Raw genomic sequence first — 22,783 nt, 5'->3', positions numbered from 1 at the left:
TTTGCGCCGTTTCCTGTCGCGGGCACTAGGCCGACCCGCACAAGTGAGGTACCATTTTTCTCGTAGGACTTTGGGGAACGCGGGGTGGGTGGAAATTTGTGGATCCACGCAGATTCCAGAACTTTCCATCACAGAAATGTGGGGAAAATGTGTTTTTTTTGTCAATTTTTTACGTTTGCAAGGGATTCTGGGTAACAGACCATGGTGGGAGGCAGTCAAGTCACCCCATCCTGGATTCCCCTGGGTGTCTAGTTTTCAAAAATGTATAGGTTTGCTAGGTTTCCCTAGGTGCCGGCAGGGCTAGGGTTCAAAAACTACAGCTAGACTCTTTGCAAAAAAAGTGTAAATTTTCAGTGTGAAAATGTGGTGTGTTCACCTTAGGTTTTGAGCCACTTCCTGTCGTGGGCACTATGCCTACCCACACAAGTGAGGTACCATTTTTCTCGGGAGACTTAGGGTAGTTCAAATTTGTAAAGCAACTGTTATTACCTGTTGATTTTTGATGCATTTCTCCCTTCCAAATGAAAGACATTGTGTAAAAAAAAAGTCATTTTGAAAAATGACCAATAATTGTCATGCAAATATGAGTATTCCCAATTTCGAAAATGTGCAAATATGCACTGTTTCTGAACTCTGTAATTTGTTCCCATTTCAGAAATACATAGGTGACTTTCATACCGATTTTTCCAAGTATACATTTTCCCACAATAATTGCTATATACCCGGACCAAAAAAAAAAAACATTACAAAATGCTGCTCATTTTTCTACTCTGGGTTCGTTGGGCTCTTGATGAACCTACAAGTCCTATATGTCCCCACAACCAGGAAGGTCTACCGGATGTAACGGTACATTGCTTTCAAAGAGATGTCATAATTCGAAGAAGTTACAGGTAAAAACGTTGACTCAAGAGGCTGCTTTTTTCAACAAATTTTTAATTTCTCCTATATTTGCCTGTAAATTTCTATAAAGAAACCTTGATGGATCTACGCAAATGACCCCTTGCTGAATTCAGAATTTTGTCTACTTTTCAAAAATGTATAGCTTTCCAGGATCCATTATTGTTTTGTTACCCTTTTCTACCGTTAACTGGAAGGAGGTTGAAAGCACAAAAAATAGCAAAAATAGGGTATGTCCCAGAAAAATGCCAAAACTGTGTAAAAAATGTTGGTTTTCTAACAAAAGTCTGTCATTCCCTAAAAGCTGGAGAAATTGTGATTTCAGCCCCACAAACCCTTTTTTGATACCATTTGCAGAGAAAAACCCAGAAGCTTTCATTTGCAGCCCGTTTTTCACATTTTTCACAAAAAAAAAAAAAAATTGCTGTATTTTGACTAATTTCTGTGACCCCTCTAGGAGAATCCACAAACCCTGGGTACCTTTAGAATCCCCAAGATGTTGGAAGAAAAGGACGCAAATTTGGCGTGGATACCTAATGTGGTCAAAAAGTTACAGGGGCCTAAGCGCGCACTACCTCAAATAGCCCAAAAAGGGCTTAGCACAGGAGGGGAAAAGGCCTAGCAGCGAAGGGGTTAAAAGACCATTTACTTGCTAGCGAGGCTTTGTTGTGTTTTCACCCCTTCTAAGAGCCCCTACATCTCCACTCTGCATATTGCTGGAAGGCTCAACCCCCCCCTCCCTCCCCCCCTCCTAAATTTCTGTAGCCCCTCCCCACCCGAAATTTGGCTCTAATTGCGCCTCTGTTTGCACCCATCTACCGTCTCCACCTGCTGTGGTATCTTAATGAAGAACGAAATCCCCCAGAGGATTATGCAGGTAAAGAAAAACACACACACTCACACCATCCTTCCCTGAAGCTTGAGAGACGGTGCCTGGGGCTCGTGGCACACTGGCAACAACACACTGAGTCGGTACACTGCTCGACGTCCTTCATGTGTATTTGTAGGTCTGGTGTGACGGCCTGCGTCTACTTCTCACGTGCACCCCGAGTGATCTTGTGCCAGTTTCCTTTAATTCAGAAATATCTTGGAAACTGCTCCTGCTGGTCGGATAGCTTTACAAAAAACACAAGAACCAGAGCGCTTTATTTGGCATCCCATGCTATGCCGAACGGATGGGGAAACTGATTGTGCAACAGTTCGGCACGGGGCCCAGAACTTTTCCCTGCCAGGTCGTTCACTCGAATAATTTACATCTGGAGACTTGTTCAGTACCCCGGATGACATGGTTTGCTGTTTTTAGCTAAACTGCAAGTGGACTTGTGCCAACTAAACATAAACACCTTCTTCACACCAGGTACAAGTTATCAATCTCAGCAGAGGGACCAAGGATCGGATGCGCATACGTTCTCGTCTCATTTACAGGCTGTGTTAAGGACACAATCGCTTTCAGAATGAGAAGCGGTCACGTTTGTGGTGAGACTTTAGGGTGCAGAGTGCTAGTAGCTCCAGAGGCCTCCTGGTAGGCGCATACACTCTTCGTTCAGAAAAAACTACCCACTCGAGGCACCCTGCCCAGCTGTGCGCAAGCCCCAGAGCTTTGCTGCCCGGATGCGAGGCTGGTACCCAGCCCGCCTAGTCCACCCTGCCACCATAAACACCCACGCATTCATTCCTGCAGACTGAGGTTCTCTCAGTTCCATTTCCTTCTGCAATGAAGTGAGAATTCCCGCCAAATATTTGCACCAGGACCTCTGCCAGGACCTCTGACCTGGGATTGCAGGAGCCTGAAAATATCGCCCCCCACCCTTCGCCCCCCTCCATCGTTACAACACGCTGCGCTCCAGACCAGTCTCCACGCGCCCCCAGACCCGTCCATTCATCCGCACGGCCCCCGCTCGTCCGCAGCCACAGTGGACTCACGGACACATACTTGTTATGTTTCTGTGGAGCCGCGTTGACATTTCATTCATGACTCGCAGGGAATATCCAGTGAATGTATTTGTTTGTTTAAGCACGAATCTCATTTACTTTAAAAACAGGAAACGACAGCGCCAATTACGCGTGGGATGCCTTGTTGCACTCCTTAAATTCCACTCAGGAACTATGTTCAAGATTTATGTTTCACTTGACAGCGTTTTATAATTAGAGGGCGAAGCGGAGCTTTAATGAGTACTCTGTGAGGTCTGAATCTTGTGAGGTAGCTCTGCTGTCCTGTCCCGCTCATTCCTCTGACAGAGGCCGAGGCTGCGGCGTAGCTCCCATCGGGGGTAACAAGCGCTATATCAATGCAAACCTTTCCCCCTCGTCTATCCCTCCGTTACCCTTCTCAGTCCAAATAACGGACTAATACCGTGCGTGTCTATTCTCGAGTGTTTATTTTTAATGTGCCAATTTAGCTGGAAGGCTGGAGGCAGCCAGAGGAATTCAGGAGCCCCAAGATGGACTGGAGTTTGACCGTCAGGCCCTTGCGGAGGCCATTTGTCTCCCACCCATTCAAAGGAGAGACGTCCACTGCCCTGGCTTAGAGCAGCTTCAGATTGGCAGATATTGATGAATACGGGCGGTGCCACCATAGGCAGACGAGGAGAAGAAAAGACAAGCATATTCTCTCGGGTGAAAGCATGCCCTGGCCAAGAGTCCATGCTGGTACCGTGCGGGAGCTGATAAGCGTCAGAGAAAGGAGGCTGTTGACCGTGAGGGGGATTTATAGGCCCAAGGGACAAATATCCTGGCCTGGCCCCTGCACCACAGTGAGCTCTACCCTCTCGGATTAGCTGCTCCTCCCAGAGGCTCGTGCGCTCGGCTTCGGAGATACAGTCATGTATCTATCCTGACTACAGGTGCACCTGAAGGCGCCGCGCACAGCACCTTCTTAGGTCTCCTCAAGGCTGCACCCCGCGCCGATAGTCAGATGTTTTTGGTCTCCGGCGTAGTCGTGTCCTCCAAGGTGAGACTCATATTTGATGTTTTTGTGAGGTGACATGACAGACTGATCTTTAATCCACTGGACCCACACAGGTGGTCTAACTTCCAAACAAATCAAAACGGCCCACATGGTTAGCGCCACCCACTGAAGTGCAGTACAGAGGGCACAGTAGCGTCCAGTATTGCAGTCATTTGGTGGGGCTGCAGCTAGGCCAAGCGAGACCACCTAAACCCTTCACTCGTCCCTGCAGAGTCCCCCAGGGGTCCTCTCTAAAGCCCTACGCTACTCAATATATATGTTACTCCAGTGGCAAGACTGATCAGCTCTTTCAGACTTTCTATACTCTCATACGCAGGTGGTACACAGACTGTATATTCAGTCTTTAGCGATTTCTATGAGGTAGCTAAACTCTTTAACAATTGCATGGTTGAGAAAGTTAGCTTAAACTGTGATAAAACCGAGGCTCTTCTGTTCAGAAACCCCTCCTCCATCTGGTGGCCCCTGGACCTCGGTTCTCTTCCCTCTTTTCGGTCAAAAAAGAAAAAAAACCTGGGAGTACTTTTTGATGAAAAGCGAACTTTTGCTGATCAGATCCAACACGTTACCGCCTCTTGGTTTTTTCTTTTAAGAACCCAGCGAAAAGCTTTCCTCTTTATCCTGTCTGAGCTCAATAAAAAGGTAATCATTGCTCTTGTAATATCTAGGATTGATACTGTAAAGCCCTTTATGTTAACATCCAGCACCGACTGTTGAATAAACTTCAGGTCCCCCAAAATGCGGCGGCACGCCTTCTCCTGAGGATACCTACATTTAACTCACTTTCTAAAGCAATTGCTAATTTACACTTGCAACCAGTCAGAAAACAAGTCACCTTTAAAGCGCTCTGTTTAGCTCACAAAGCCCTTCATGATGCTGGCACAGTATATCTAAGGAGGAAATTGCAATGGTGCACTCCCCAGAGAATGCTTCAGCCCACCTCTGCCAAAAACGTTGGGATCCCTAAACCAAACAAGGCATCCTGGGAGTGCAGAAGCTTCATTTCTCCCCCCTGCAAAATGTGGAACTCTTTGCGTCTGCACCTTAAAGCTCAGCCCAATTTAACGAAATTTAGAAAACTGTTTAAGACCTGGTTGTTTTAATACTTTTCGCCCTAGTAGGATTCACTCTGGTTCCATAACAGACCCAAGCGCCAAGACGTCTTTGGGCGTTTGCGTGCTCTAGAAAAACATTTCATTCATTCATTCATTTATTCACTCACTTGTTAGCTGGGTGTTCAACATATCATTTATTCCATGAAATACTGCACTTTACGTGGCAGAAGCCTAGTAACAGAGGAGACAATCAGATGTCCCAAAATGAAGATCTGCCAGTAGCAAAACAATTCAGCTTTAACTCAGCAGGCTTTGGGACACACAATGGCAGGACTCTGGAGAAGACAACTGGGTTACTTTCCAAAGTAGAGGCAGGACCTGCAGCCGAGGCCTTGCTAGAGGCTGGCAATCCCAGACAAGCTTTTGGATCGCAAGTTAATACAGGAATCGGTTAGGGAGAAGTGACCCTAAAAGGACCTTAGATCAGGGTCTGAAAGACTATGGAGCAAAAGAGGCTAAATGACAGCGACTTAGCTGAATAATGTGAACTTTGTGAAAACTGCTGAATGATTTACTGCCTGTGACCAGAGTTTTTTATTGGGCTTTTATTGATAAAATCTGCAGCTATTTTACTCCACAAGCTGTCTCAGCAATGTCAGAAGAAGGGGTTCGTGGCCTGACTGCATGAGTTACGTATAATGCCGCTGATAGGCAGGAATAAGTGTGAGTGTGGCACAGGAATATTGATGGACAACTGGTGGGTCTCTGCAAGGAGGGTAATGGAGAAAGATAGACGGAACCCTATGACTAGACTGGGAATTTCAACTGTGGAATATATTGATTTGAACCCCAGGAGGCTGAACCCACTCTGAACAGCAGGGTGGGCAGCTGGCACCAAAGGAAAGAAAAGCATAAAACAGGAGCATCAGGTCTTCTTGCTGTTCTCCAAAGGGATTGGAGCTCCCATCCCACTCCAACAAGGGAACTGATTCCCAATAACCTCCATCCACAGCTCCCAGGTTTTCCTCACAAAACATATGTGCAAGTGCGTATGTTCATGCCTGTTCTTTCACGGGGGCTCACTTCCACCTCCGCCTTGCCCAGGTTCCTACTTTTGAATGAATTCATTAACTGCTTGATTAATTAAAGTCATTACAGTAAGAACAGACGCCATTAAAAGGATCGTAATTGTACTTAGCTAAAATACCACCCTCCTTTCCCCGGCACCCTCCCGATCCAACCCATACCTGGATTTGTAGTTGACCATGTGTCCTTAAACACACTTTTGCAGTCCCCAATGTTCTTTAAAACTCATATTGATTAAAACACCTCATTAGAAATTTAAAAACACAGTCTTCAAATGACTTGTAGAAAAAGGGGACACTTTCCTCAGTGCCTGTCAGGGCCAGTCCGCTTGCTTCGGCAGGGTTTGGTGTACCCATCGCCAAAGTCGGACTACATTCAATCGAGGCCTTTAAGGCAACTCTGATCAGATGCGTAAATTTCCCCAGTCTTGCTAAAGGTCATAGCATTTGTTTTGGAAAAGCACAAGGCTGACGCTTCACTGCAGGTCTTTGTTCCGTTAATAACACAGATTGGGCGCAGGAGTTGCAGACGTTCATTGTTAAAATTGGGGCAGCAGCATAGGAGGTGCAACCAGAATTACCTCATGTAGGAACACACCCTGCATTTTGTGTTTTCCCCCTTGCGAGCCCATGCTGGATTAAAATCAGCGATACCTAATGTGATAAGTCTCATGAAGAGTATTTTGCTACAAGCTTGTGGTGTTAGGGCTTCGCTTAGGTAGGGTTGAGCTTTGCCTGACGTGTATGAATTATTTAGTGGATCAAGATTAGAGCTTGAGCGGAGAGACTTGATGTATTGAGCAAACGATGTTTCGAACACTTGTCTATTTATCCCTTTTTTCAAAGCATTAATTGGAATTTCCAGTGACTGTAGACTTGCTTCCTCTATCTTCAGTGTGTTGATGGTGCTGCCAAGGCCGGTTTGCCAAACTGAACCCGTCTCCTCGAAGATAGATCTCAGCTGGTGTCTTAAAGAGTCGACTGGAGCCCTCAAGATCCTTAGATGTAACTTAATGAGCTCCCCCTGACACATCAGATCAGGCCTCGCGAGGCCTAGCTCCAATCTCATCCTTGATTTCCTGGCTGACCTCGGGATATGGAGCACTGATTTATATGTTTTAGCTTGAGCTAAATTAAAAAAGGTATCCAGCGACTCTGGGAAGGCCGGGTGGCCATATCTAATAGCTGGAAGCAGCTTCGCTTTTAGGGCAGTCAATATTGGTCCGGCGGAAGGGCTTATCAGGTGTTGGCTCAGTTGTTATAACAGATGCGTGACGTTGCTGGCCTTGGAGGTCAGGTGTTTCTGATTGGTGTTTGCCTTGGCCCGTTCTGTGAGCAAAACCCCCAGATAACTGTATGAAGCCACTGTGCTGATTTGCAGTTCTCCCAATAGCCACAGTGTTTTCCTTTTGAGATTGTAGCTCCCGAAAATGATTACCTTGGTCTTCCCCTGGTTCCCTGTCTGAAAGTTATCCTTGTTAAAACGATTTAGTGCATTTAGGGCTCTTTGTAGGCCCACTTTTGTATGGTCCAATATAGCTGTATCATCAACATATTGTAATACCGACAGCCTCACACTGCCTAGCCTAGGTGCTACTAGATTAGCTCCTTTCAGAGAGTCCCCCAGGTCCGCAGTGTACAAATTAAAAAGGATAGGGGCCAGCACACTGCCCTGTTTAAGCCAGTTGTTCGTAGCCATTTTGGTTGTTTTCCTACTTACACCTACGTTTACTCCACAGAAATGTGGGTCCCACCTATCCTCCCTCTTCCAGGCCCCAGGAATTCTTCAAACCACCCCCTTTGGGGACTTGCTTTCCCTCCATTCTCTTTCTCTGTAGGGTACTAGGTTCTCATTCAAACCCCTACAAAGGGGCACAAGACCTCCCTTTTTTCTATGCTTCAACTTGGGCCCAGTTCTCTCTTGTTTTCCTATTTGCAGGGAGATTCGCTACCATGTCTTCTTATGTTACTATGTTTTCCTCTGGCTGTCTTCCATCCTTCATCACACACACCCAGAATAATTTCCCATGTAATCACCTCATAGGGACCCGGGCTTCCTCTATGCTGCTCCACAGGGCTCCAGGTCCTTTACTATCCTCCTCACAGAAGGTCTAAGTTATTTGAGATTCTGCTCCTAAGGGACCCAGTTTTCAATATTTTCCTGCCTCCTGAGAGGCTGCTCTATCCCCCTTACCTGATGTCCTCCAAGAGCTCGGTCTCCTGTTGCTGCTTGTTTTGGAGGCTTGACATCTGCTCCGCGAAGCGCAGCTTCACCTCTTGTGTCGCCTTTACCTGCAGAGGTAGAGAATCTGGTATTGGTCACTTAAAACCAGGAGATGAAGACAGCCAGAGCATCTGCAATGGTGTGGAAGGTGCTAAAGAAGCGCCAAAGGGCCACTGGGGCCACAAGAGGAGGAGTGGGGGAAGGGAGTGGAGGGGGCCCCAGAAGGGCAACAAAGGAAATAGGGTGACAGCAAAAAACTGGAAGGATACAGGGGCAATTGTGGGGCCTAAGTAGGACCAGCTAGGACAAACTGAGGGTATTGAGATGCTACAGAGCCATATGGGCTACTCTAGCGAGCACAGAAAACTCATTGAGACACACAAGGTGGTGAGTGATGGGCCCAAGAGGGCCAGTAAGAAGCAACGAGAGGCCAGTGCGGTATACTGGACGGAAAGTGAGGAGTGCGGGAGAGTCAGTGTGGTGTAGAGGCAGGTCAGTGACAGGCACAACAAAAGGGACAGTGTGGAGCACAGGAGTATCAAGGGGTACAGGAAGGCCAGTGAGGGGCTCAGGAGGGACAGTGTGGTGCAAAGGAGGGTCAGTGAAGGGCTCATGAGGACTAGTGAGTGGTTCAGGAAGAGGGACTGGTGTTCAAGATCTGTATTTTCATATAGAGCGTTAGATGAAGGGAGTAATAAAAGTTAAGATGCAGATTGGGCGTGGTGTTCTGGGGGTACCTGTTGGGGCTGCTAGAGATGGGACTCAGGCTGCCGTGTACAGATTAACTCCTAGTTCATTTTCAATAGGAGTCAACACTTTGAGCGCATCCCCTCGTCATGAAGTGGTTTCTCAAAGCATGCAAACAAACCTTACTTTATATGCTCTGAGGCAGGTGACACTTTACACCACAGCGTAGCCCACTCTCTCTCTGTATGTTACATTCATGATTTACACACCTGCTGCACTGATAATTTACTAATAGTTACCCTTCTACAAAATTACATTCACATTTCCGCAAAACCCAGATACATTATTGCAAAGCGTGTGCAAATTCAGATATTGCTCTACGTCGCCGGTAACAGTGGCCTGGATACCACGTCATCCTGCACATACTTTGGTATTTGTCTCTGTATGGACAATACTTAGCTGAAGAGTTGGGTTGGTGCAATCTCTTCCCTCAGATTAACAGAATCTTCCAGCCCCTGCCTGATCAAGGAAGATCCGCCCCCAGCCCATTCTCCAACCCAGTCTAGTGGTTACCGTGCACTTTTCCAGTAGGATCCGGAGCTCATGATCCATCTTGGACAATCAAATATTCACATGGTGCCCCAGCCAGTGTCTCTAAAGTTGAACTAGACTGCTTAATACCAGAGTTTGGAGGAAATGTTTGAGGGGGAAGTCAGCCTGAGAAGTTAGTTAAGCACAATTGCATTCAGTTTTGTTCATGGGAAATGCAAACATATGTTTTTCACTGGCGGGGTGCAATGCATAGCCTTTAGGCAAACAGCCTTGTTGAAAGTATCAACTGTCTGGCAAAGAGTGCTCAAAGAGAGCATTAATGAGCAGATGTATCAAGGCCAAGGTTTTAAATGTAGATGCTCTGGATGTACCGCACTACACTGCGTCCAATGATGGAGAGTTAACATTCCATGCAACCTTGTACACGTCTGATTGTGGGTTGAATGGCTGTATAAAAGCTGCAGTGGTGAATTATAACAACATGTTAGAAAGGATGCAGGATTAACAGGAGAACTAGGAGTGATGTTATAGCAAGAAGAGAGTAAAAGAGAGGCAGATTTGTGGTTACATGCAGGACCTTCAATTGTGGCCAGGGGGCCTCTAACTGTGTACCATTGTAAAAGGTATCGGCTTGCTTGTGCCCCTACACAAAACTCTACTGATGCCACTTGGATCAATACTCAACTAACACCATCACTAGACATTTGGTTAGACCAGTGGCTAAAATCTAAAAGTTCATGCAACTTCACCTTAACAAAGGCGGGTAAACGTTTTTAGGACAACTTGAAAACGGAATCAGGTGGAACATGGGTCGATTATTGAAGGCAGAGAATCCTGAGCAATAAGTGGATCGGGAGGTTACTGGTGACATGAGGCTTCAGGAATAGACCAAGTTGTAAAGTGGACCATTAACAAATCATCTAGGTTCTGACCAATGGTCAGTAGAACTTAATGACTTGGGGGTGACTAGAATGTCCATCGGGGGTGACTAGAATGTCCATCGGTGTATCAACAAACTCCAAAAATGGCATTGTTGCCTACATCAACCCATGCATGAAGCATGGCCTCTGGAGCACTCTTCCATTGAGAACTTGTTGCTTGTGCCTTCAAGTTGAGTTCAAATTAGCAACTACTTAATTTTCCCCAACCTGTACACCATGCTATTCTGGAGTCTTTTCTCATAGGTGTACCGTACCGTAAGTCATGTCTTTTGTATGCTTTGTTTCACAGGAGTAAAAAAAAAAATCACAGCATTCTCTAGTGTGCCTAGTCTAGCGTTGAAAAAAATGCTACTTCAAGTGATCTCGGCTTGCAAGTGTTGTCACTTACATCATCATGCCACGTCGAGGCATATATGATTTGTAAGGTGTAATAACCCTCAGTTGAGGGTATTAAGAGATGCATAGCACACAATTTCAAGATATCTCTGTTTTTCAAATTTTACTCATTATTACATAAACTGGAAGGGGGGCACACAAGAGTAGTTAAGAGTAAGATCCCTGTTTATTGCCTGGCTCACAATTATGAATTCATCTCATCACCAGCCAAAGGCTCGTAATGAGCAAATGCAGATATTAACTGCTGGTTATGGCCCACAGTGTGTGGGAATGCCGCTATTCACATCCATTCCATACATTTCACCTTCTGCGGACTAACAAGTCAGCTGTGCCTGTATGCTCACATCCCTGCAGCAGACTTGGGTTTCAGAATGTAGGAAAACAGCAGCAATTATTATAAGCATCTCGATTGGCTGCGCAATCCTCAAAATTCCATAGAAGGTATAACTGTATTTTAGAGTACCTAGGGCCTAATTTTTCACATCTGAGGGCTATGCCCACTGTCTGTTACCACTTGCAATGTTTATTGGGGCGTCCACGTGATCTCAACTGATGAGTAACACAAAGCAGGGGTAACATATGATCCTATTAATTGGACCACATTTCACTTGTGGTGGCAACTGCAGCAGAATGTGTAATTTAAAGGCACAACAAAGAAATGTTCACCACTTCATTATTATCAATATTACATTTACATGTCTCATTAGGAGACTTGGCGCTATAGGGTTTGGGACTGGAGGATCCTGAGGCATGAGCATATTTCCTAGAAGTGTGCTGGGAATTGAAGCTGTTCAAGTGTAACCCATGAAATAATGCAAGATCACGTGTAGAGTTCACAGCACTCGACTGCAGCACTATGGTGCTAAAACTATTGGTGAGCTAATTCTTCAACTCAATGGCACGTCTTCTTTTGTCATCGGAAGGAGGAAGAGCTGAGTTGGCCTTTGGTGATTTGCCCATAGACTTCCAGGTTGGACAAAGGTTTTTGCAACAGGCGCTCAACCAGCCTGGCTATGTGAATGACTGAACCGTGGCTTTTGCGTTTACTATTGCTTTGCTTTAGATGCACCATAATTGCACAGGTAGATAGGGCACATTTTTTTTTACTTGTACAGCACTGTATTTGTTTTGGAACCAGATATGTACTTTTTTTTTTATCTCTAAGAGTATCTAAAAGGAGGAGCCAGGCTTATTGGTAGCACTTTTTGGGGTACTGACTGACGATGAAGCTCTCACGCGAAGTTCATCTCAATCTCTGCTTCAGTTGCTAAGTCACTCATTTTACAGTGCTGGTAATCTTCAAGATGCCCATCGTTTTGCCAATGACAAACCAAAATGAGCAGGGTACGGAAAGTAGAATATATGTATGCCAAGAGAATTAACCAAACCAATAAATTTGAGCAGTTGTGCTGTTATTTACCGCTGTACAACAAACAAATGATGGACGGAATGCTGACAATGCAGACATTCTCCCCCAGTCAAGAGATCTGGGTTAAATCCATCGTTCTTTTGCCCACTACGCCACCCCAGTTCAGACATGGCCATATGCAAATCAGTCTTGACCCTGTGCCTCATGGGAACAGTCCAGCCCGAACTGCCAAGCCATGTCTTACCTGGACCGGAATCAAGCATCCTAGGACCGGTTTCTGGCTATCAGCCGTCATCAGCCAGGATAGCTTGACTCCAGTGGCGTAGTGAGCACGGGTCCCACGTGTGGGAATACCCATCCCACTTAGGGCGAAAAGCGTTACAACAAACAAATGATGGACGGAATGCTGACAATGCAGACATTCTCCCCAAATAATGCAAGATCACGTGTAGAGTTCACAGCACTCGACTGCAGCACTATGGTGCTAAAACTATTGGTGAGATAATTCTTCAACTCAATGGCACGTCTTCTTTTGTCATCGGAAGGAGGAAGAGCTGATTTGGCCTTTGGTGATTTGCCCATAGACTTCCAGGTTGGACAAAGGTTTTTGCAACAGGCGCTCAACCAGCCTGGCTATGTGAATGACTGAACCGTGGCTTTTGCGTTTACTATTGCTTTGCTTTAGATGCACCATAATTGCACAGGTAGATAGGGCACATTTTTTTTTTACTTGTACAGCACTGTATTTGTTTTGGCACCAGATATGTACTTTTTGTTTTTTTTATCTCTAAGAGTATCTAAAAGGAGGAGCCAGGCTTATTAGTGGCACTTTTTGGGGTACTGACTGACGCTGAAGCTCTCACGCGAAGTTCATCTCAATCTCTGCTTCAGTTGCTAAGTCACTCATTTTACAGTGCTGGTAATCTTCAAGATGCCCATCGTTTTGCCAATGACAAACCAAAATGAGCAGGGTACGGAAAGTAGAATATATGTATGCCAAGAGAATTAACCAAACCAATAAATTTGAGCAGTTGTGCTGTTATTTACCGCTGTACAGCGGGGGATAATGATATGTGAGCACAGACTAAAATAGGTTTTTGTTGGTATTGCGATTTTATCTCTGGTAGCTGCTTCGAGCTATTTTTGTATTGCTCTTTTGTACTTTTTAAGCAGTTTTCCACATTTTACATTGCACTGTGCCCGACTGCTTTAAAGTGACTACATTTTGACTATGCGGTTAAAGCTTTCCCTGCTTATTTTGAGCAGGTTAAAATTGTGCCCTTAACAGTTCTGCGGCTTTATTGCATTTCTTCACTTTGCACTTTATATGTGTACAACTAACCGATCAAGTATCTTTTTTTAATGAATTAAGACCTTTAACGTCATGCCTTTGAACTATTTCTAGATTATTGACGCAGGGATCCGTAACAAGGCCCTGGACTGGACCACCTCCTAGCTCTCTGGCAGAACGCAGAGAGTCCGCCTCCCCCCGTTCCGTTCCGAGGCCTCCAAGATCATCTGTGGCGTCCCTCAAGGATCCTCCCTCAACCCGACACTGTTCAACGTCTACATGGCACCTCTAGCACGCATCGCCCGACAGCACGACCTCAACATAATCTAATACGCCAACGACACTCAGCTGATCCTCTCCCTCACAAAGGACCCCTTCACCGTCAAATCCAACCTCCACCAGGGAATGAAGGCCGTCGCCGACTGGATGGAGGACAGCCGCCTCAAACTGAACACAGACAAGACGCAAGTCCTCATCCTCGGATCCAACCCCTCTGCATGGGACGACTCTTGGTGGCCCACTTCACTGGGATCCCCCCCGGCCCCCACCGACCATGCACGCAACCTGGGAGTCATCCTCGACTCGAAACTCTCCATGACCAAACAAGTCAACGCAGTCTCCTCCACCTGCTTCTACACCCTCCGCATGCTCCGCAAGATCTACAGATAGATTCCGACCAGCACGAAGAAAACAGTCACCCAGGCCCTAGTCAGCAGCAGACTCGACTACGGAAATGCCCTCTACGCCGGAGCCCCGTCTAAGCTCATCAGCAGACTACAGAGAATCCAGAATGCCTCCGCACGCCTGATCCTCGACGTCCCGCGTCGTGACCACATCACCCCCCACCTGAGGAACCTGCACTGGCTCCCCGTCGACAAAAGAATCTCCTTCAAACTCCTGATCCACGCACACAAAGCACTCCACAAAACTGGCCCAGCCTATCTCAACAGTCGACTCTCCTTCTACGTACCCAACAGGAACCACCGCTCCGCTGACCACGCCCTGGCCACGGTCCCACGCATCCGGAGAACCACTTCCGGAGGCAGGTCCTTCTCCCATCACGCCGCCAAGAACTAGAACGCCCTCCCCCTCGACCTGCGACAAACCGAAGACCTGCTGTCTTTCAGGAGACAACTCAAGACCTGGCTCTTCGACCAGTAGCAGCACCTCCCCCCGCTTCCCCCCTCCCAGCACCTTGAAACCCTACGGGTATGTAGTGCGCTTTACAAATTATGTGATTGATTGATTGATTGTTACTTCGCAATTTTAAAAAAGTTTATAGATATCGTCCTCTAACTGTGGTGGGGCAAGATTTTCGAGTAAATAGTAATTTTTATGAATGTTGTCTTTTTTTGGTGCCTAGCAAACCTGTTATTTTGGGGAGAGTTATAGCTTGCTTTGCACCACTCCTTGTGACAAATGTATTATACTGTTAATCTATTGTTAATACTGTTAATCTACCACTAAATAAACAATAAAAGACTTCGATAGGTGGGATTGGGGTTTAGACTAATCACTGCACTGCCCGGGCCACAGGTGAACGGCCTGCGGTATTACGTCCACAGACCTCTCAGGATACGTCCCTCCCCCCCCCCCGCCCCCCCCCCCCCCTCCCCGACCCAAGGCCGGCTCCGAGGCTGCCTCTGCGGAGGACACGTCCTTCAGCGCTGACTGGCACGCCAGGTTCTGCTGCATCCCGCCGGCTCGAGAGGTCTATAAAGGTAAAAGCCGCTGGGCTAAAATTGGACATCATTTCAATCAGTTATGCACAGGTCTTGTTTACGGTGCAGTCACAGGAAATGAACAGCACTCAGCACAAAGGACAGGCCGTGTCTGGTTCACATCAGGGGGATGTGGGGCACCCCTCAGCCTGGAGGGGCCCCCAGCAGGGCCTGTGGCCACTTCCCCTCCTTCCCTCGAGGGCGGGTGTCTGTCTGTTACTGACGCACTCCCCTTCTGCAGATACAGAGGACAGTTCCACATCTTCAAGATTCTGGAGTGGGATCTGTAATTCCTTCTTCCCCTGTCTGGTGTGTGGGGTGTGTCTTGTAGTTCATCCTACTTCTTTCTAGTTCAGAGGGAGGTGTCTGGCTTTCCTGATATTTCTACCTATGCCTGAGAGAAATGCCTGTCTTTATCATGTTACTTCATTCTGTGCACCAGTGAAGTGTCTGACTCTTCCATATTTCTTCCCAAAGACTGATAGGGGTGTTTTTCTGTTTCATGTTCCTTCATCCTATGCATGAGTGGGATATATGCTTCATGTTATTTCATCCTTTGCATGGAGATATCCGTTTGTTTCATGGTAATTCCTCTTATTACTGGGAGAGATGTCTCTTTAATATTACTTCTTCCTATTCCTGGAGTTGTCCGTCTGTTTTCTGATACTTGAACCTATTTCTGGGACAGGTGCCTGTCTGTTTCATGTTTCTTGATCTCTGCCAAAGAGTGGCGTCTGTATGTTCCATGTTACTTTATCCCACACTTGAGAGAGATGTCTCTCTGATTCATGTTACTTCACCCTATGCCTGGGATAATGCATGTATGTTTCATGTTACTTCATCATATGGCTAGGGGAAGTGTCGGAGAAGTGTCTGTTTCATGTTACTTCATCCTATGCCTGGAGAAGTGTCTGTTTCATGTTACTTCATCCTATGCCTGGAGAAGTGTCTGTTTCATGTTACTTCATCCTATGCCTAGGGGAAGTGTCGGAGAAGTGTCTGTTTCATGTTACTTCATCCTATGCCTGGAGAAGTGTCTGTTTCATGTTACTTCATCCTATGCCTAGGGGAAGTGTCGGAGAAGTGTCTGTTTCATGTTACTTCATCCTATGCCTGGAGAAGTGTCTGTTTCATGTTACTTCATCCTATGCCTAGGGGAAGTGTTGGAGAAGTGTCTGTTTCATGTTACTTCATCCTATGCCTGGAGAAGTGTCTGTTTCATGTTACTTCATCCTATGCCTAGGGGAAGTGTCGGAGAAGTGTCTGTTTCATGTTACTTCATCCTATGCCTGGAGAAGTGTCTGTTTCATGTTACTTCATCCTATGCCTAGGGGAAGTGTCGGAGAAGTGTCTGTTTAATGTTACTTCATCCTATGAAAGGTGGAGGTATTTTCCTTCAGCGTAATGCGGGTCCGGGGGGAAACGTCTTTGTTTCCGGTGCATACTCGTGTATGTTTGAGCACTGTATGTCTACTTAATCTACTTACTCCTACCCGAGAGTCAGGTGTCTGCCGCTTTGCCCCCCTCATTCGAAGTCGCTGGTTTTCGCTTTTCTTCAGAAGGACATGTGTCCATTATTATATCTCATTGTGTAACCCATGCGTAACGTGTCAATCCTTTCCTCCTGTACCAGGACACTGCTGGTCCGCCCTCACTCTGCACCTGAGTCTACGTCGCGTGCCTCGTCATGAGGACCCCAGCATGGGTCCCGTCGCTTTCAGTATCCCTCATAAATAGAACAGATGCCTCAACATCCCCAAGGGCTCAGTGCCCACCACTTCCACACTCAGAGATGTGCTCTGTCCGCCTGTACTCTGAGCGGGTGTTCCAAGAGCTCTGTCCCATCTCCACACACAGGGACAGAGCCCACCTGTAGCCCCTTGGAGCCCCGAACCCTTAAAGCATGAAAAAGACTTGGGTGAGGAAGACCTGGTTCATGAAGATTATTTAGAAGTAATCAGACTATTGCCTCCTCGTCACAGTTCTTACTTGGACAATGAACAGGACAGAGGTGAGAAACACTTTGCGTGATGAAGATGAAGTAATACGAAGGGGCATATGTCAACGCCCGGGAGCAGTAAACTCTACGTATAGCCTATGTCTGAAAAGCAGTACATATTTAAGAGAGCACGATACATTCTGGAAGAGTGTGTTGTTGTTCATCACATTCTCGCTGCCCACAGGGCTCCTCTCCTGGCCACACCTATGTACCCAGCCCTGACCATGAACTTATGACAGTGAATAATCTGCTGTAATGGTTTATTTTCCAAGGCCGTTAGTGTGATTTACGGTCAGAAAGTGACTCAAATTCCTATTCTCTGAACTTGGACTCATGACCACAAAAAGGTCTGTGAATCAGTGTCAGGCGCTGTTCAAAGCTAGCCCAACTTTCTGACTCATCTCAAACTTCTTTCTACTACTCTTTCCAATGCACTACCCTATCTCTCACCCTATACATCTATCATTACATCCTCTACACCCACTCTCTCATTTATCCCAAACCCCATACCACTACTATTTCCTCCAAAATAACCCTTTCTTGACTCTTTCATACTCTACCCCTCCTTGCATCATCTGACACTTATTTTACTATACCGATCCCCCACAACAAACCTTTCTAAACTCTTCCCTTTGACTTTTCCCCTCCAAAAACCCTTTTTACTCATCCAAAAGCCTCCTCCTACTGCTATGACCGAAAAAACATAAATCCTTCACTCTTCTATCCCTCCACTATCCTTTACAATCAAAATAACAGACTAACATGTTCACTTCTCTAATTCCATATTCCACTATACTAATTCACCACTAATCCTTTATGGGTGCCAGAGTAGTGTGCTACTCGCCAACAAAGCGTTTCTACACATCATCAGGGTTACAAGCGCTATATAAATGCAAACCTTTCTCCCTTTTTTACCCCTCCCCAACCTTCTCAATCCAAATAACTGACTAACATAGCCACCACTCAAATTACTTCATATTTCACAATACAAATTTTCAACACTAATCCTTTATGGGTTCCGCAGTAGCCTGCTACTCGCCAGAAATGCACTTCAACACCCCATCAGGGGTAACAGGCGCTATATGAATGCAAGCCTTTATTTCCCTTCTATCCCTCCACTATCCTTCTCACTCCAAATAACTGACTAATATCCACCACTCAAATTACTTTCATATTTCACCATACTAATTCACCACTAATCATTTATGGGCTTCCGGAGTAGCGTGCTACTCGCCAAAAAAAAGCGCTTCGACAACACATCAGGGGTAAGAAGCGCTATATAAATACAAACCTTTTTTCCTCTTCTATCCTTTTGCTATCCTTCCGAATCCAAATAACTGACTAACATATCCACCACTTAAAATTTACTTGCATGTTTCACTATACTAATTCAACATTAATCCTCTATGGGTCCCCGAGTAGCGTGCTACTCGCCGAAAAGCGCTTTGACGCCTCGTATGGGGTAATAAGCGCTATACAAATGCAAATACAATACAATACCATACTTGGTTTTGTGCATTGTGGGGAAAATACAAAAGAAAGATGAAACAACTACTAAAAATGGAACAGGGATGGGAGCACACTGCCTCACCTCACAGCACAGTTCGCCCCATAACATTATGGTACATGCAGTACAATGCATGCGCTTACTCCAGTATTAGCTGTAGTTTTTTACCAGTTGGTGCAGATAGTGCTGTTCATCTCTAGACACGTGTTTCTAGATTTTATCCTTCATCAGTAGAGATCAGAAAAATGAATTACAACAGGGGATGCTGAGAATGCTACCACAGTCCTCTCAGTTCTCAGTACCTCTCACTGGCACACAGGTGCATCCCCAAAAGCTCGTCAGCTCGCTGGCTCAAGGGAGCCTTTTTAAACACAAGTGGGATGAGAGCACACTGCCTCACACCAGAGCACAGTTTGCCTCTTAGCATTATGGTAAATGCAGTACAATGTTTGCGCTTACTTGAATGCTAGCTGTAGTTTTTCACCAGAGTTGGTGTAGATAGTGCTCTTCAAAAATGGTTTGATAGAACCTTTTCACGTCATGAGAAGTTGAACAAATGTCCTGCGTAGCTCAATGCTGAATGGCCCCATGTGTATCTGACTCACAGTTCCCAGCACATTTTAGCCATTGCCTTTATTTCAAGTTGACTTGGTGCCTAGGATTGAAATCTCAAACTCCTGAGGCACAGAAGAGAGAGGGGGCCTCTCCTGCATTCAGATGTCTCCCTTTGCCACCCTCAGGCTTGTAGGAAGTTTAGTAATAGTGATAGGGCAGACGTACATCCCTAGAAACGCACCACAATGAGGTCAATTTGGATGGCCTGACATCTACTGTTGTTTATAAGAAATACCACTGCCCAATAGTTCTTGGGTCTTAACGAGCAAACAAGCAACACAGGGGTGTGTAAGGGAGTGTGAGGATGGAGGATAGTAAGTACAGGCTAAAGGCCTTCGGAGTGTAGGAAGATATTTCTCTGCCCACAAAATTGCAATGGCACTGACTTTTGCCCTTAAAAAGGTTGTGAACGTCTGCTTTCCCCATGCAAAGTTGTATCTCTGTATAGGGAGCGAAGTCAAACCACATACCTCCCAGGGATACGATTCTCTACCTGCAGCTTTGTTTCACAATTCCATGCTGCAAAATGAAGCTTTCTCTGGAGGTTCACGTTTAGCAAAGCCTTTCCCTACACAAGGCAATGAGAAGGAGCACACTACTAAGGACCTCACTCTGAGGCCCCCGGCTGGGAACTCTCCCCAGCCCCCAAGCGTTACAGACACCGGAGGCGGGAGCAGACTTACTCACTATGACAAGTGGGACTCTGAGGGCTCTTAGAAGTGAGCAATTTCTGGGGATTCTGTTCTTTCGGTGCAGGTTCCCACGGTTTGTCCTTCCTCACTTCCCCCTAGATTTTCACTCAAGAGCTCGACTTGCTTTGAGCAGGCGTAGTCTTCGGGCGAAAGACCCCACTTTTGTAGAGTCATAATGGCAATGGGCCACTAACCCCCATTACCAGCCCTAATGAAAGTACAAGGGATACTGTAATGAAGCCCTCACTTTTTTTACCAAGCCTATCTTCCAAAGAACTATATTTTTCTCTTATATGTAACATCAATACCTGCAAGGGTCACAATTTTCATACGGGTGTTCCAGAGTAAAACCGGTGCAAACTATGCAAAGTTTTCTGTAAACCTTCTCAAACGTTGCAGAAAAGCTCTCTGTACACCTTAAACACAAAAGCAAGGCTGAAAGAAAGAGCTCACTGAGCCATGGAAGGTCATCTCCTCTCCTGCCCATTCTGTCCTCTGGCCAGGCACCACAGCTGCCCAATAATACTAACGCAAAAACAATCAAAACTATACCTGAGAGTTTTGTACATAGCAAACCGATCCGGAGAAAAAAAACACACAAGTATGGATGGGATGCTCAGAGGTGGACACCCACCGAATGTAAGATGGAGGGTAACAGTGGTGGCGGCCTCCACCCTAGGAAACAGGCCGAGCCTCTCGAACCCATTAAAGAAATAGGCAGAACATTAACTAACACTGACATATCTTAGTAAATAAGGGTTCCTTCGAATTACCCTCCTGATCCAAAATTTTTACACTCCTACATATATCTCAGTTAGTGAAATCAAGCGGCACCGCCTGACCTTCCTTGCACTGCCACTTTCTTATTTGGATGGAAAATTATTCTCCTATTGTGTACAACATTGACAGATTCTCGAATTTCTTGTTAACCACAGAACAAGTTTGTTCCTTCTGTGCGCTTACTTCAGAAAGAAACAACTGCCTAATTTGTAATGGGTAGAAAGAAGATGTAAGCCCCCTGTGCCTACCACCGTACAGTGTGGCAGGTGCACATAAGTACTGTCTCTTCCAGCAGCCTCTGCAGGTGGGCTGTCCCTGTCTGTCTGGAAGGAGAAGTCCGCTTCCGTCTTGTTGTAACTAAGACAGGGGGTCGTCAGAGCAGCGGACAGCCCAGGTACGGACAGGCGTCTCTCCTCACTGACTTAGATGTGCAAAATGTGTCCCAATGTTCAAGCTGGGACAGGAGCCATCAGTCGCGTGGAATGGATTTTCAGCTTTAAAAATGTTACCGGTTCAGTTCAGGGAGTCGGTAATATCAGAGTGCCTCTGTGTTAATAGCCCCTGTATCTCTCTCTCTCTTCATCCTCCTCTCGCGCTCCCCCGCCCCCTCTTCCAGATCAGCTCTCTCTCAATGCAATGATCGGCGTGAGTCATTCTTCAGAGGTGTATGTAATGCTTTCGAGATGGTCTCTTTTCTGCCCCTGGAAGAATAAACCCAAGGGCTTGAAAGGAGTGTACCTCCGTCCCTCTCTACGAAACCAGTCTCTTCACTCTGTGACAGCTCTCTCCCCCTGGGGACATCCATGCCTCTGTATTTACTCTGGAGCTGGGGAAAGGGCTCCCTGCGTCCGCAGAGAGGAGCCCGTGTTATCTCTCCCTCGCGCTGCCTCTGCACTGGGACTGCACCTGGAACACCTCTCTTCGCGTCTTTCTAAGCTGATAAGAGATAACTCTCCCGTCCTCTCTCTTCCCGAAACTCTCGCAGGTCCACTCACTCCCTCGATTCCGAGCCTCCTCGCGACTTACTTTTCTTGGTGGAGGCTGCATGTTGCTGTCCCCCGGGCACTGCCGTAGCGCTAGGCTCCAGCTGCGACGTTTGCTCCGGGGAGCGAGTGTCCGGAACTGAGTGTCCCGGAGCCCGGGACCGCCCCCGTTCTAGGCCGAGGAGCCCCGCCCCCCGCGGGGCGGCATCAAGTACCTCGGCCCGGCCTCCTGTACCTCAGCTCGCCTCCTCTCTAAGGCCAGCATGGTTCTGGCATGGCATTTTCCACATAATCGTGTGAGAGCCCCCCCTGTACCTCTTTACAGGTGTCATTGGCCTAACCAGATCTCATTGAGTTTCGCCGTCTTTATTCCTGCGCCATCATTTGTACTCTGCCCCTCCCTCTGGCTCATTCACCTGAGGCTGGCCTCCTACATGGAACAGTTCTCCTTTCCCTCTAAGTTGACTAAGGAGATAATAGCGGAATCCATGCTTTTGACAAGCGGGTGGTGCCATGATGAGAAGGCAGGGTAGCAGTCAGGGTTGGATTGGGATCAAAAATCGGCCTCGGCACACCCAAAAAAGTGGTCCACATTTGCGTGTCGCATTTCCGCAAAACACTGCTTCAGCGAAGTTTTATGGAAAGAAAGGGGGTGGGGGCATGTTTTATTAACTTCACTTAGATAAAAAAAAATATGCACAGATTAGTTCACATTGCTGAGCCACACATGAATGCAAGTGAGACCACTTCTGCTCAGGCCCTTTGCCCCCGTTCAATGAGCATACATAAATGGGCCGGCCCAGCGAGAGAAAAGGAGTGATACCTCTGCCCATCTACCTCTAGAAAAGCCACTCAAGCACCCACTGGGCCGCTGGCGGCATCCTAACAGCACGGAGATCCCCCAGGTTGCCCATAAAAGCAGCCCACGGCTAGAACTCAGCTATCGGCCATCGGCCATTTCCTGAGTGCCCATCTTAACAGTCTGACCCTGGTTGCAGTGAAAACGTTTGGCGTGAGGGAGTTA

The 22,783-nt window shown here is 46.7% G+C and overlaps 1 protein-coding gene across 1 annotated transcript in view; it reads right to left on the bottom strand.

Moving 5' to 3' along the window:
- Nucleotides 1-21,962, bottom strand: part of FCHSD1 (FCH and double SH3 domains 1) — a 288,678-nt gene extending 266,716 nt beyond the window's left edge. Inside the window, exons 1-2 of the mRNA XM_085617778.1 lie at nucleotides 21,803-21,962; nucleotides 8,197-8,294 (exon numbers count right to left, since the gene is read on the bottom strand). Of these exons, the coding sequence (XP_085473904.1) occupies nucleotides 8,197-8,294; nucleotides 21,803-21,823 (119 nt within the window). The 5' untranslated portion in view covers nucleotides 21,824-21,962. The remainder of the gene's footprint in view (nucleotides 1-8,196; nucleotides 8,295-21,802) is intronic.
- Between the last annotated feature and the right edge of the window lie 821 nt (nucleotides 21,963-22,783).

Source organism: Triturus cristatus, chromosome 7 (genome assembly GCF_964204655.1).
Source record: "Triturus cristatus chromosome 7, aTriCri1.1, whole genome shotgun sequence".
NCBI classification, from domain to species: Eukaryota; Metazoa; Chordata; class Amphibia; order Caudata; family Salamandridae; genus Triturus; species Triturus cristatus.
Note: the sequence above shows the minus strand (reverse complement) of the source record. Positions and strands in the feature narration are given on the sequence as shown.